At 40.4% G+C, this 16,479-nt stretch overlaps 1 protein-coding gene across 1 annotated transcript in view; it reads left to right on the top strand.

The window, feature by feature from the left end:
* Positions 1 to 16,479, top strand: part of btbd8 (BTB domain containing 8) — a 37,178-nt gene that overhangs the window by 10,242 nt on the left and 10,457 nt on the right. Inside the window, exons 6-14 of the mRNA XM_084722503.1 lie at positions 2,046 to 2,135; positions 2,916 to 2,996; positions 3,082 to 3,178; positions 6,074 to 6,162; positions 9,291 to 9,393; positions 9,881 to 10,063; positions 10,149 to 10,319; positions 15,350 to 15,479; positions 16,388 to 16,449. Coding sequence (XP_084578629.1) covers positions 2,046 to 2,135; positions 2,916 to 2,996; positions 3,082 to 3,178; positions 6,074 to 6,162; positions 9,291 to 9,393; positions 9,881 to 10,063; positions 10,149 to 10,319; positions 15,350 to 15,479; positions 16,388 to 16,449 — 1,006 coding nt within the window. The remainder of the gene's footprint in view (positions 1 to 2,045; positions 2,136 to 2,915; positions 2,997 to 3,081; positions 3,179 to 6,073; positions 6,163 to 9,290; positions 9,394 to 9,880; positions 10,064 to 10,148; positions 10,320 to 15,349; positions 15,480 to 16,387; positions 16,450 to 16,479) is intronic.

The raw sequence follows: 16,479 nt of genomic DNA, 5'->3' as shown, positions 1-16,479 counted from the left end.
AGCTCAGCTTGACTCCTCTCGTGCTTTTTTTGTGGTACCTTGGACCTGGTACTTTTTTTTTCATTAGTTTTTTTGGTATCGCCTCGATTGAGGTTTCAAGCAAGCTGAGCCGATACTAAAAGGTGATGTGAGAACACTGCAGGCCAGTGATTGGTCAGAGGGGCATAGCGAGTGTGTGATTGAGTGAGCGAGGCAGAGCCACAGAGAGTGACGTTGAATGCAAGCAGAGGAAAAGGTTAACAGCACAGTTGTCAATCTGGAAGCATGTGTACAGTGCAAGTAACAGATCGTCAGTGAATAAAATCTGCAGCCTCTTAAGACCAAAGTAAAGCTCTCATGTCTTGGTTCCCAACTGTTGGAATGGCGTTGCTATAACAAGTAGCTCCTCTTCCGTGGAGGTGGTACTATTTGCAGTGGAACATGAAGTAGAAGTACCAAAAGTGAGTGGATTAGATTCATGCCAAGCTGAATCATGTAGTGGAAACGTGGCTTAAGTGCATTTACCACTAGTCCAGTTTACAACTTGGAAGAGAAGGGTACAGTCCACGATGTAAGGCAGTGCAGAGGGAAATGTCATTACTACTACAGAATCATTCTCGCAAACTTCCTTTACATTAGGGCTGCCACTAATATTGTTGGTTTTGTTTTTCGTGGGACATAAAATATAAATGTTAGTATACCTCACAATACTTTCTAATTTCCCTGCTCTGTTAGTGGGTCTAAGATTCAAACCTATTGGTTCCTGCTGAAAACGTAAGTCTCTAAAAAAAGGTCACACATTATTTTTTTTCATTTTTGCAACAGAAGGAAAGGAGGGAGTAGTGCATATGTTGGGTGCTATTGTTAGCTGCAGATGAATACACATTTGGCACGCTGGTAACTATTTGTGGCAGTAGGATGGTGTACGTGGGACTGAGTCAAAATAAACTACAGTGCTGTGTTCTTAGTAATGAAGTGTGACTCACTGATGTGTTTTATTAGTGTTTGGACAACAATGGAGCTCTGTGGCAAAGAGGAATAAGATACATCAAATTTTCATTCACTTTGATACACACACACACACGGTACTTTTTAGCAGCATCAATTATTATCTTATTAGTTTTGATATCACCAGTCTTCTCCTTTAATGGAGCAAAGTAAATACTAGAGACTAGTATTGTCATGATACTTGAATTTTTAACTTTGATACATTACCTTGATTGTTCGATACCATTTTTGATACCACAGGGAAAAACTGACACAACATTGAGGACATCAAATTTTACATTTTTATTGAAAGATAAATATGGCAAAGCTATAACATTAGACACAGTGAGAAACTTAACTTAACCTAGAATAGAGCTGCAACAAGTCGATTAATTCATTAGTTGTCAACTAATGAATTAATCGCCAGCTATTTTGATAATCATTAATTGGTTTGACCTTTTTTGAGACAAACATATTTTTTGTATATTTTCTGGTTCCTTTAGTCCTCTAAAGGAAAGACAGTAAACTGAATATCTTTGAGTTGTGGACAAAACAAGACATCTGAGGACATCATACTGGGCTTTGGAAAACAGTGATCAAAATTTTATGGACCAAACCACTAATCAGTTAATCAAGACAATGAACAGCAGTGAAAATAGTCTTTAGTTGCAGCCCTACTTCAGAAACAGTCAGGGTGTTTTTTCTCTTCGATCAGGCCTTTGAAAATAATTAAATTATCTAATTAACTAGTAGCACAGCTGGATTGATATTGTGGAGTATGAGTACTGAAAGCCTTTCGTATATTGAGAATCAATGTGTATGATATATTGATAGACTACTAGAAAAGAAGTAAGTAAAGAAGTAACAGCATATTTCCATATCGGTGACAGCACAGTCCTGCAAGGCCAGGGAGAATAAAAACACCCTCCAGAGACCACAAAACACACATTATAATTTTTTGTCTTCCTGCTTGAGACTTCAAAGCCACTAAAATGCACACAGGCCGCCCAGATGACATGTGAAATATTAAAATGGTGGGTGGATCTGACATGCAACTGCCTGCTTTATTGGGTTTCTAGGGCAATCCTGTGTGCGCGGTCCCAGTACTTCCGAGCCATGCTGAGCGGGAGTTGGATGGAGAGCTCCAGACAATGCATCACTCTGCAAGGGTAAGACCGGTGCATCAGCATCATCCAGCAGCAGGTCACAGGGATCAATAATACACCTCCGCTCCTGGCCTGACCATTCTACATTTCATTCCTGAACAATACAGCTGAATTACAGCGTCTGCTGCATCAATTATTCATGTCTCGCAGCAGAGGTGGCTCTGTACAGTATGGGGTTTCACTCACAATACCATGTTAAAAACTCCACACACCCAAACACACGCACACAGCCAGTGGAATCTCAAATCGCTTGCTCAGATTTCTACCAAGCTAGGATGTGATGTTTCCTCTTTGAGGCACATAAATATCCTCTCATCCACTGGCTGCCGAAGAGTCCCCCCCCCCCCCACACCACCACCACCACCACACCCACCCCCTCACTACCACCCGCAGTCTCCTTTCAGAGCGGCAGAGGCGAGTGGAGCCCATTTTTTTCCTCCAGGGAGAGACGTGTCACTTGCCTCAGCATTACTGATGTGAGGGTAACGGGGGAAGACGCGGCTGTCAGAACGGAGAGCGGCTGCGTTGACGTGCGGGGGGAAACCTGTGAAGTGGCCCTCGGGCGGCAGTCACATGGACTGAGTGCTGCATGATATATGGATTTTGTTTACAGCGTTCTGAGTTGTGTTTGCTTCCCTTCCAAAAAAAAAAATGTTAAGTATATACAGAAAACAAATCAGCCTGCACTCACGTAGAGGAATATCAAGCTGTGACTGGGGACAATTGTTTATGTTAACTTGAGAAATATTGTCTGAGAACAGATCCTTTTGTTAACCATTTCAGCCTAGGGCCGGATGAGATGGAGATCCTGCTCCAGTTCATGTACGGGGCCATTGTAGATCTGCCGCCTGGAGCCAGTGCCAGGTACTGTGTTTAAACAGACTGTCCAAAATTAGAATACAGGCCCAGAAAACAAACTGACCTGTATTTAGTGTCTCTTGTCCTACAGTCAGGTGGTGCTGGCAGCAGACATGTTGGGTTTGGAGGGGCTGAAAGACGTGGTGGAGATGGTACTGACCCGAGACTACTGCCGCTTCTTCCCCAAGGTCAGATACACTGAAGGAGAACTAGTGAATTCCTGAAAGGGACAATTCACCCCAAAGTCAAAAATACAGATTTTTTCCTCTTACCTGTAGTTTCATTTATTCATCTAGATTCTTTTGTGTGAGTTGCAGAGTTTTGGAGATATCTGGCAAGTAGCTCAAATAGCTTTTAGCACCATGAGTCATTTAAACCCAGGAGAGAGGGCAGACCTCTCTACATCCGATATCTTCAGAACTCAACTCACCACAAAAAAAAATCTAGAGGGATAAAAAGCACTACAAGAGGAAAAATATGTATTTTTAATTTAATTTAATAATTAATTGAACTGTCCCTTTAAAGGATGGATTCAGTAGGCTTATTACCTTTCTATATGTACTGTGCCAAGTAATTTCATTTTTCTTCACTTCACTTTTCTTAGTTATTGTTAATTTAGTGCTGTATGTGGTCAAATATGAAGTTACTCGCAGTATTCACACTTGTTATTTAAGATTATGCCTCAATCTTTGAAACCAGATTGAAACATTCTGTATGTATACAGAGCGTCTTTTATCTTAAAGTAAAGAATCTTACTATTTTAAGTATATATAATTGCCTTTGGATGTACAAATTTTAAAACCAAAACAAGGCTTTCCTCACATCAGATAAGTGGCTTTCCTAAACACAGGGTTCATGTGTATTATGATGTCTTAAATATGATTTTGACATGTCTTAAAAAGTGATGAACAATGCTGTTAAAAAGTTGGATATAACTTAAGTTTTGCTTAAGTTCTGCTTTTAAATGTGTAGAAAAAATCAGAGGCTCTCGATTACGCTGTAACCGCTTCAAAACAAAACCAGCATTTAACCAATAACCACTAATGCAAACTGTGCACATTTGTGCATATACATGTGAAATAGGTCTGAAATTGCATTCATAATGGCCTTAAAAAGGTTTTACAAAGTAAATATATGAAACCTGCAGAAGCCCTGCTGGTCCTATGATGCTGGAATAATAATCAGTCATGTTTAGACAAAATCAGTCTAGTTATGGAGGGATTGGGATACAGTTTTATACATTAATATGTGCAGGGTTTCTGCAGGTTTTTAAAAAATCTAAAATCATATTATCTGAACTTTAGGCTTTAAAATATCATAAAAACTGTTTTGACAGGTCTTAAAAATGAATGATGAAGTTAATATTACTTTTCTTTTTTTTAATATTACTAGATAATTTTGACAACCTTATGTCAACATCAACTAACAACATAGCCATTAACTATGTAAAATACATCACCGTCAACAAAACATGACTATATTGCAGTATTAAAAAGCATAATTGTATCATCGTCATCTCGATCGCCATCATCATCACTATCAAAAAGGTAATGGACTTGTCAACAGCAGCAGCAGTCATGTCCTCCTGTCATTAGCATTCAGTGTTTGAATAGAGACAGAGATGAAGGAATTCTTGTACCTGTTTTTCATAGCGCCACTTAAGCGTAGGCCAGATGGTAACAGCTTGTACTCTGAATTAAGGGGATGGGTACACTCTGAACGAACGGCAATTGCTTTTTTTTAAGCACCTGCTTGTTGGATATGTGATTTAAACTACTGAACTGTACTCCTACTATCTTACTGGCCACTTCCACAATCTTAGCAATGGTAGATTTCTCTTTAGTACCAAGGCTGCAATACCAGCAGATAATAGAAAATGAGATGATAGTTGTATACACTTAGTTTGAGTGAGAAATACAAAAACAACACTTGTTCATTATATTACAATGCACATGCATCCACCCATCACCCATCTTATCTTAATAAAACAGGTTGCTAGTTAACTAGAATGCACTGCTGATTAATTTATTATTTTATCCACAAACAAAATGTCAAATGGTTTATAGGTGATGTGAGAATGAGAGGCTGTGTTTACCACAATTCTATAGAACAGAGTGTTATAAGAGTTTTATCAAGCTGGAATTTAGTTTCCTGAGGCAAGAAAGTGTTGCTGTTCTTTCTTACACAATATTTCAGTTTTTTCAGGCAGTTATTGATCATAGTGCTCAGGTTTTAATAATCGGTCACCATGTCACTGCATGACAACACTACTCAGGGGAGCTGGGGGAAGGCGACTGAAGTCTATACACATATATTTTCTTTTAGAGACATTAAGTGGCTGAAAAGCCTTGCCATGCTGTTTCCTACACTCACAACTGAGTTTGTTATCCCAGTCTGCTTTTTTTTTTTTGTCAGTCATTCGGCAACTCATTCGTTGTGCCACAGAATCAAGTCTCAGCACCACATGAAACTCCTCCAGTTACCTTGCATCCAAATGATTCCACTGAGTTTGACATAATGAGGTATACAGAAGAACCACTCTGTATTGGCAGAGTGCTTCAAGTTCAGGTGTCTGAATCAGTGTCAGAAGAGAAAAAAGTTGCATCTGTGCTCCTCTACTTGAAAATCTCCACCTTTCATTAGAGTGCTTGATTTGTTCCGCATAGCATGCAGTCAAAATGTGAAGTGTCGTTATTGCTCCCAATCAAATGTTATCAATCCTAAATTAAGATAATAATTTTTCTACTAGTAGTTACGGTATATCAGATCATTTTAGTAGTCCAAAGCAGCAGTGATTTAGCAGTTTGTGGAGTATCACAGCTGAGAACACCAAGAACAAATCCCATTTTTATTCCTTTGGCTTTACACTTGTTGGTTTTGTTTGGTGCCTGCATGCTCAGTGTCAATAATAATGTTGTTATACTCCTCTCAACACTTTTTCATTCCTATTTTTCTATGTGGTAGTTTCTTAGTGTATCATTTTTTACTCTAGCTACTGTAGATCACAGAAGCCTCAGAGCATCATTTTCTAACATTACTGTATGAATCTAAATGGTCCTTTCTTTTTCCTTGTGTGTTTGCAGCTGATTGACGGGGTTCAGAGAACAGTTCTCGAGTGTCTGTCTCTCACACATGCCTTAGGTCTCCAAAACCTCCACATGCTGTGCAAGAGGTGAGTGTCAACACTCAGTGCTAATTGAGCAAGTAGCTTTTCTAAATGTGTTACAGCTTGGAGATTCATTATACATCATGTACATAAACATCTGGAAATGTCAACACTTTTTAATGAATGGCCCTAAAAATTTAATTGCTATCAAAGTTGATCTTAGAAATAAATTATTAATGTCACTAGAAAAAAAAGTGCAACACATTCCAACCTGTCGCCTCTCTTGCCACTGCAAGTTACATCTGCATCTTGTTGCTAGGTAACCAGCATGTGGGTTTATACGTCAGTGTTATTATGTAGCCTAGGGTCAGGGTTAGTTGTGTAATGCAGTTTCTTTTAGTATAATTTAAAACAGCACTCCAATGACAAAAATATTTTGATATTTGTTATCCTTTAAGGTAATTAGTCTTTAGGATTTTTTCCAACATTTCTTGATTGATTTTTGTTGTTTAATTTAAATGGAGATGTCACATTTCAAGGTTAAGGTATTTCTAAGGACTGTTGTTTAATAAAAGACAGTGTATTGCATTGCACTGAGAAGCTTACTTGTGCACTTGGATCACATTTTAAAGAACAGTGTGTGGGATTTAGTGGCATCTAGCAGTAAGGTTGCAGACTGCAACCAGCTGAATACCCCTCTCCTCCTTGGCTGAGAAAATAAAGGTCCTTTTTAGAGCCAGTGTTTGTTTTGTGTGTTCTGGGCTACTTTAGAAACATGGTAGTGAAACCTGGTGGCCTCCATGGAAGAGAAATCACCAGAGAGTGGCCAGAAAAGAAACAGCGCACTTAGAGTCATTTCCTGTATCTGTGTCACAAGGGTCTTGCCTCTGCCCCACCCCTTTAGGAGACTCGTGAAAAGCCCCTTGGAGTCGAAGATTCCAAATCTTGAAAGTGGAAGATTCAAATTATCAGTCGGAGACCTCTCAGCTGACTGAGATTCTTAAAGTTGGGCAGTTGTTTTCCTTCCTTTTCCTTTTGTCAGTCGGTGGATTAAACAGGGATAACATTTCAGGGATAACTTCACTTCTTAAAAAGTCCATGCGACAGCTAATGAGAGACGATGAAACAAGATTGGCAAAACAAATTTCCACTCTTGTTTTTGAGCTATCATTGTACACAGAGCAGTGCAGGGTGGATTGTAAACTTTACAAACCACGTCATGAAATCACCACAGACCACAAAACTGTGATAGAAACAGAGAAAGGTGACAGAAATGGAGGTGCGGTGCGCTGGGATTTTATACCTGAACTATGAGCAGCAGGATACACACTTTTAATTTCTCTGACTGTGTTCAAATCTGATATATCACCACATCAAAAATGACAAAGAAAGGCATTAAAGCATGAATCTTACTGGAAAAACATACTCATGTAGGATAAAGATGTGCAAATCGACTCTGATGATCCGAAACCGCATATATGCATAAATCATCCACCCACCTGGAACAATTATTGTCTTTAATTTAGAGACCTGCATTTGCACTTTAGAGCTGCCCCTGAGATTCTTTTTTCCTTTGTCAGTCAGTATGCATTTGCCTACAGTGACCGGGTGACACAGGAGGACACAGGAATTATAAATAAGTGGAATCATAAATAAAAACTGGACTGCTCCCACAATCACAGACTCTGGTTTGGTTGAAATAAATCCTTAATTCATGGTGTGAAGGAGCACAGAGCGTGCAGGGCAGGTGATGCCAGACAACAGCAGAGTTGTAAAACATACTGGGATAGGTTCATATATGAATTTAGACAGGCACAATAAGTCTACTCTGCTCATTAGTGCCTGCCTGTCAAAAAATTAAGCTTAAAATGTGTTCATGTTAGAGAACGCAATTAATATTTCTACCATTAATCCTATCTGCAGTTTACCTGCATGCCCGCAGGAATCTGCAGCCTGCACATCTCTAATGTAGGCAGGTATAGGAGTTTAATGTGGTGCTGAACTGAAAGGTGGAACCAATCGGTGAATCTTCATATCGAACAGGCAAATCTGATTGACAAAAAGTCTGACTTGAGTTCAGCCCTACAAGTCACATATCTTCTGAACACTTAGAGACTAAAATTTCATTTTCAGACAGACAGGAGTCAGGAGAAAATTAACTTTGTTCGAGAGCTGTCCCTCTCAGCAGCACACTTGTGAGATTTGGCAGCAGAGATAAGCTCTGTAGCAATATTAAGCATATTGATTTAGCAGATAAAAACGAGTGGCAAAAAAGGTATAAACATCAAATGTGTACTGTATCTAGTGTTCTGTATCTGCTTTCATCCATCCAAATGATGTTCACAACACTTCCAGCACGTCCAGTTGTGCCCACGTAAGAGACAGGAATTCTATACCATTTCATATCATTGGTGCAGCTTGTGCGTCATCTTGTTTGAGCATCTTTGGAGAGCTCTCTCTGTAGACATATACTGCTCTTTCTAAAGAAACGGAAGCACAATGATTCATCTTTTCAGGCGATTATGCACTAATGAAAATATACTTATGAATATTATATTCCACTTCCAGTAGATCCCCCTAAATCTTACACGTTGGGCCTTTAATTTGAAACCTTTATGCTGTTATGTCTTTTTATATTTCAGTGTGCTGCACAGCTTTTTTTAATTGCTTTGCTTTCTATTCTCTTGCGTGCACACAAACTCAGCATTCAAGTACATTTCACTGTAAGTCCTCCTGTAGCTGATACTACTGCAAGCTAACTACGCTCTGCAGAGAACGGGCAAGAAGTGTGTGAATGTAGGTCAGGGGGATAGGATGTGTTGAGCGAGTGGGCTGGTTCTGATTTGCAGTGGTGTGTGTCTGCGTGTGTGCGAGGGGGGGTGGGAGGTGTGGCCTCACCATGTTGCCTCTGCTGAGTCTGATGAGTCACGACAGTGAACCGGGCTGCGCTGCTCTGTGCAGCAGTGCGTTACTGACCTTCTCATCCTCACTCATGCTGTTGTTCCCGGGAGCAAAGCTCTGCCGACCGCTGCTCCAAGCCTCAGAGGCTGAGACTGCTCGGGATTTACACTGCAGAGACATAGAAACGGCCTCCATGAGTTTGTGTGATTGTGAAAAAGTGAAGTTGCCCAGACACTGAATTGCCTCTGAACAACTCCAAAGCAAGTTGTCTATTCTTGGTTGTGTGTTTTCAGGTGGGTCGCTGATCATTTTGTGAAGACCTGGTGTGAGAGAAACTTTTCCCTCTTGCCCCCTGAGCTCCATAGAGCCTGTCTTACAGCTGTAACTGACACCATGGTGAGTTCCTCCCTTGGACTCATCAACCCTACTGTATTCATGTAATTGCACAGACATCATCAACCCATTCTCCACTGTTTTTCCACAGGAAGGAAAGTCAAACATGATCAAATCAAAGATGACCTTTATTCAATTCTCAGTTATTAAAGACAGACTAATTTAGGGACATGATGTGGATGCAGACAGATGGGGAGTGATCCAGCCTCATAATTGATAATTCAATTTTGAGTCTGTCTCTCATCACCACCAAGGAGGTGGTGCTCATTCTGTAAACAAAGCAAGACAAATGTACTATTGTTCACTCTTGGCCAGCACTGAATGGGAGCTGGCCAAGAGCCATTACACAATTTGGGGAGTCCCTCTACTGATCAATAGGTCCTGGCCAGGAGTAAAAGAGGGCTTTTTACGTAGGATTGTGTTCTTTTAGCTTTATTTTTGTGTTCTCGTCTAGAGAAAGACTCTATAGCTGATAGATGTTTCCATTCAGACTGTGCAGAATGCAGTTACCATGCTCTGTGGCACTGAGCAGTTGCTTGGCAGTCTCCCAGAAGTCAAGTGGGCCCAACAGGTGAGAAGTCTCGCCACAGAGCTGCAGGAGGAGAGCCTCAGTGTCATTGTCCAAAATCTCCCCAAAGTCACCCGCACTCAAGCCTTCCAGGACCTCCGCAGGGTAAGGCGGTGGCTAATGCACTTTCCTTTACTGTTATTACCTTCAGCTTAGGTTTTTTCTCAGTGTCTGTTACATGTCATTACAGAGGGAAGAGTTTACCAGAGAGCCCACGTTATTGAAGAAGCTGTGTTCAGCCATCAGAGAAGGTGTGACTGTGGACAACTGCTGTGAACTTTTCACTGCTGTGTACCATCTGTGTGGAGATGACATGGAAGAGAACTATCTCCTGGAGCAGAGAGGGCACAAACAAGAAGAGGTAAGATGAAGCAGATTCTCCGAACTCCACCCTTTGTCTTTTTGAAAACAGACATCATACTGTGACCATTAGGCTGTGCTCACATCTAATCTATTTAGGGTGGTTTCTCACTCAGTCCTGTTCATTAACGGGATGGTACACACAAAAATGAAAATCCAGTCATTATCTACTCACCCTCATGGTGATGGAAGGTCATGTTTAGTTTTTTAGTCCTCAAAACACTGCTGGAGTTGCAGAATTTCCCACATAATTGAAGTCAATGGTGACCAGTTTTCAGATGGAAAAGAAAAAATGTAAAATGCCTCCATAATACTTGTCTGGTGTAATACAAGTCTCTTAAAGCCCCAATATGCCAAGTTGACTTGAAAGACGTCACTTACACCATGTTTTAGCTGCAATCTTCACTGTAGATCTGTAGCTTGGAGCCACATTCACCTGCAAACATCTGAACTGGGTGTGTGTGGTGTGATGGTGTGCATGCATATGCGAACGACATGCTGTGACTTGAGGAAAATTGGATTCAACCAGATGAGCAGTATGGAGACATTTTCTGTTTTGTTTTGTTTTTTGTCAGTTGTGTTTTCCTTTTGAAAACTGGTCACCATTACTTCACTTGTTTGGGAGATTTTGCAACGCTGTTTTCCTGTGAAACTCCAGCAGTGTTTTGTGGACTAAACAACTTAACTCAACCTTCAGTTGGTGTGAGGGTGAGTAGATAATGATGGAATTTTCATTTTTGGGTGAACTATCCCTTTAAGACCAGTGTGAATGATGCAAATCAAACCTGAATATTAACCATTCTACCACACTAACCTCCTGTCTCAACCACAAGCAAAATGGTATGGTAAAAAAGTCACATTGCGATTAAGACTGTGATTGTGATGTGGATTATGAATAGTAGGAATGATCATTTTTGCATCACAGTTTTCATTTCGGCTAAAAACCAAAACCAAAACAAACAAAAAACAATTAAAATCGTGATGTTGTGACATTAGTTGGGGTCTGTACCAAAGAAACATGTTTTCTTTCATCTGGAGAACAAGATTTTTAGGCCAGGACATCTCTGCAGCTCTGCAGTACTTCACTATAATGCTGTTTTCTCATACATTTTTCCTTCTTAAAAAATTGTGATTTGGTTCTGCAATTTGGATACTGCACTTATACTGCGAATACTGCGATTTCACTTGCATGTCTTGCGCAACAGAAACGCTCTCATTTTCATCTCTCAGCTATTTACACTAGCTCAGCTGCATCTCATGGTTGTAACATGATTTGAATTGTTTGTTTACCCTTCAGGGTTAGTTTTTTAAACAATATGTGCATAAACGCAAGATTGATGCCCAGCAAAAATGCAATAAATAAATATGTTTATCTCTATTCTGCAACCAGGTGGAGCCGAGCCACTCTGCTCCACACTCCCTTCACTTTACCCAGCAGAAGGAAAGCAAGAAATTCTTGAACTTGTTCTGCAGTGTTTATTCATGGGCAAACTGCAACTTTCACTGTACATTTCATGCCACAAGACAACTTCACTGCTAAACTTTATTTCCTCTGCTCTTATCAGTTGATCTCTTGCGTCGAGTGTGTAGGCTCAAAGTTATTGCTGCTCATGCTCCTGCACCTGTCAGTTTTTGGCGCTAGACTCTCATGCGGAGCTTTTTATTTCAAGATGGATTAGGTCAAAGATTTTTTTGTTTGTGATTTATTCTCGCCTAGTTGCATACAAAAGTTAAAACAGGCATGTGTAGGATTTTAAAAAGGTGTCACAAGAACAAAAGAACATTCAGTATGATCATGAATATATATGAATTTGCAGTTATTCACAATTCTTTTTCTCGCGTGTGCTGCCGTGTTTGATCTTCGGCGTTTTACTGGTAACACTGATTTCTTGCTTCTTCACAGTATGTGTTTGTGCGCCCCCTGATGTTTCAGCAAATACAGGAACGGATAACGCGCTGAACATAAACGTGTCTGTGCGAGTTTGTTGCTCACTCACTGTCTGCGGGGGCCCATGCCACAGCATAAACAAAGCTTAACAATAAGTCAATCAAGTAATCATTAATAAGATAGAAATGCCCCTTTTTCCTATTTTGTTTCCCCGTATTTCCATTTTTTAAGTTCTGCCAGCTCTGCCAGACAAAATGTCTAATGCACAATTACTGCCATATAAACTGTCAATTAAACAAATCAATTTTTAATTGGTTCAGTTTTAACAGTGAATAATCAGTTAATAATAAGCATTAACTTCTCTAATTACAAGTTGCTGGTTTTTTTTTTCTGTTTTTAGTCTGGACCAAACCAACCAAACTACAGGTGTGAACACAGCCTGACCATTCTGTTTAATGTCAGTTTGTCTCTCTCCTGTAACTAGAGTTACTAACAACCATTATGTGCTTTCATGTTCTTTATCTTCATGTGCTTTGCTTCGTTCTGGATGCAGGGTAGCATACAGCTTTGGAAGCGCAAACTCCACATTTACTTGGCTTTTCAGACCAAAGCGAGGACCTTGGGGTAAATATGTGTTTAGGGTTGGTCTGAGTGCGTCAGCATGTATTGTCCAACGTGGTTTGGCAACTCCGCTCCTGGCCAGGATGTGAAATGGGTCTGATGCTGCTTGGCTTTGGTATGTTTGGGGTTTCCTATGAGTCCTTGAGTTACAGGAAGATATGATAGTTATTGGTGGTGATTTCTTGGACATCTAGCCATACTGTACATTTGATCACAAATATACTTGAACATCAGTGTATAGATGAGCAAATTAGTAAGAAAAATCCTATAATTACATCACTTCAGCTACGTGGAATTTCACATTACAACCGTCACATTAGAAAGACCACAAAAGGACTGTGCTCAACTTTGTCTCGCTTTCTTAAGATGAGGTATGATGAGCTCTCAAACTGAAACTCTTCCAAATGCATTACTTTAATTTAATCTGGCTCAGTCCTTAAAAATGTATTTTGAGAAAATATAGGTGCACTTTATTATACACACTCAAAAAAATCAGCTTTTCTGTGTACATTAAATAACTTCCTGTTCCTGTCTACATTTAAAGGGGCTCCATGGAGTTTTCTTGCAAACAAAAGCATTACATTAATGCTGTGTCTGAATTCCAATACTTCTGTTAGTACACTGTCATATAGTGCACTTTGCACACACTCTGTACTCACTTGTGTAGTGCGCAGATTTGGACAGAGTAGTGCTGACAGTCGTGCCTTTACCAATCACAGCTTCCTCTTCTTTGTAGATGAACTGAAGCCAGACGGAGCTTTACTGGCCCCCGCCAAAACATCTACCAGCTTGTTTCATCATTTTGTGTTCAATTTCATTTCATTCAGCATGAACATCCATTTTATTTCATTTGCTTTTGTTTGCCCTCTGTTTCTTGTGGGTTTAAAGATTCGCCCATCAACAACAGGCTGAATCTCCCTCCTCCTACCTACTGAAAACACACCAATATGTTGATTTATATTTGAATTGTGGTACCAAATTTTTACAAATATTTGTGGCTTCGATCTGACAACTGTATAGTAATACATGCTGACTTACATCTATATAATTTGGTGTTTACTGCAGCCACTGTTGTCAATGCAGCTGCTTCCTCAGCTGTCTTGACCACCATGTTTTCAAGTTTCGTAGCCATGCCTCTTCCCCAACATAGACAAGATTGTGACTATTGAGATTGAGAAGTGTCCAACGTTCCACAATCAACTTTTTGTCCATTGTAAGTACAACATCTGTGTACTCACAGTGCACTTTGTTTTGCCGTTAATGTCAATGTGAATGCACTTGTGCGTTCAAAACAGGAAGTGCAAGTACAGATGTACACAAATTGAGACACAGCATAAGTTCACCAAAACTCATTGTGTATATCTCTGAGGTTTAACAAATTGATTGAATGCATTTCCATCCTCCTAAAACATTTGCAAAGCCATTTTTAAGTACTTTAAGCCCTGCATTATATACCTGCTAGCCTCTTTTCCCCTGCCTTTGCTGGCACATTACACTGAATATCGATGCAGATCAGTGGAAAAGTATGGAAACATTGGCAAGACTGTGTATTCGGTCACCTGCATGCATGTGCACAAGGATGCACATGTGGGGAGCTACTCAAAAAACTGCTTCATAGTACTGCTCAAGGTCAAAAACTCCATGGGTCACCTTCAACAGCACATGACACAAATGATGCAACCACCCCTTTAGCCAGCGAATAACAAGAACATCATCCCTCCTACATAGTTTCCTAGTTTCATCAAAATTTAATCTGCAGCAGCTCTGGTTATTCAGAACTGGAAGTGTTAGCCTTTGATTATAGCAAGTTTATTTTGTTATTTAAATTTCAGAATACACACATTATTGAATGTCGTTAGTTATCAATATAAAGTGTCTGTATTGTGATTATTAGGTGATGCATCAACAAGTATTGAAATGATGGTATATGGTAGTCAAGTTTAAGATTTAAACTGCAATTTAAGTCTCAAAACTGTAAGCGTTGGTGAAGAGATACAGTTAAAACGATTAACAAAATGTATTGTGTATGAGTGGGCAGGTTAAGCTTATGAGATGACTTCCAGGGGAAAGTGACCTGGCTGCACGAGTTAAAGCGCATAACCCCTGTAAATACCGTACTGTATGGCAGAATGGATTAGGCTGAGGGAGACTGTGACATGTGCCAGCGGCCGTCACTAATCTGGCTGTGTGTCTGTTGGTGAGGGGTGTGTGGTTAGTGCAGTGGAGGAGGTGGAGATAGCTCCTCCCCACCTTCCAGCCCTGTTTTTATAATCAGGCGTGGAAACAGGAGTATGGGCATCAGCCGCTGACATCACTGATTTCGCTCAAGGGAGCTCAAGTGGATTCTGCAACAGAGACGGAGGAGGGGGGGAGGGAGGGACAGAGAAAGGGAGGGAGGGAGGAGGGAGGGGTATTTGTTGCCATGGCGAAAGGTTCTTCAAGCAGCTGCTGATTCGCTTGTGCTGTAGCGCACCCTTTTCCATTCTTCTCCTCTGCCTCCCTCTCCTCTGTGTTACCGCCAGCCGTTCAGGCAGGAGATTTGTACGCTACGCGGTCGGCTGTGGACCTTCCTGCTTCAGACCTTTTACGCTGTCCGCCACACGCAGGGATGGGAGACCCTGTCCTCCAAACACAGAGAAAGGATACTTGCAGGTAAGGAAGGATATACTTGCTCTAGTCACACACAGGATATTCATGCTGCGGTGTGTGTGGATGTATGTGTGTTTTTTTTTTTCCTCCCTGCTGAAGCAGTGGCACTGCATCATTACAGATGAACTGAAGCCCTTGGAGCATATGCTGTTGCCTTATTTAACACTTAATGGCTTCTGTCTACATAGCCTGGCCACTTCTAACCTTTTTATTCTTTATCCAGTGCTGTTGTTATGAATTTCTGCTACATGTTAGCTTACCTTTCAACTGTCTTTGGCAGAGGAGTGGACACTAACATGTTAAATGCACCAGACACGCCATGCTTGTTTAAATGGGTGGGAGTGAAAGGCAGGATTCCTGTCTTTGTGGGTCTGCATATGATTAGAACCATCCACAGATACAAAAAACATGCTGTTTCCTCACTGCTGAGCTAGTAATGTGTTGAAATGCACTGCATGAATAATTCATTTGGCTGGTATCAGTGTGTGCCTATTACTGGTACATTTCTTGCCAGTGAAATTGGATTCCAGGTCTCACAGCCAATAGAGTAAATTTTTACCTCATTTTCTTTTGATTAAATGATGTAAATTACAGGGCTCTGAAATTGTTTTTTGTATGAAGTATACATGTAGAAAAGGCTGTGCTTTGTTTCCTTGCCAGACGTTGCTTGCTGATCAATCCATTGATTTGTTTGTTTCCTACTGGTCAAGCAACCAAAGGGTAAACACAGGGTGTGGAAATGAGAATTTGTGAATGGAAAGAATGGCTCCTCTGGACCCAGGCAGCATGTTGAGAAAAACAGTGGAGCCCTTCTCATCTGTGTTATGCTTGGATTTGACTAATCTGTTTTGCAGACAGAATACTACCTGACAAATTGATGACTTTGTCTTTCTTTTGTCCTGTTTTGACAGATGCTATTGATAAAGGGGACAATCGAAGACTTGCTAAAAAACCTGTATTCACAAGCTCACAGGTAATATTATCATCCAATAATGCATTATTA

This window comes from Lutjanus erythropterus, chromosome 7 (assembly GCF_056507025.1).
Source record: "Lutjanus erythropterus isolate fLutEry1 chromosome 7, fLutEry1.hap2, whole genome shotgun sequence".
In the NCBI taxonomy this organism is placed as follows: domain Eukaryota; kingdom Metazoa; phylum Chordata; class Actinopteri; order Lutjaniformes; family Lutjanidae; genus Lutjanus; species Lutjanus erythropterus.
The sequence above is the reverse complement of the archived record's forward strand: the minus strand, read 5'-3'. Positions and strand labels throughout refer to the sequence as shown.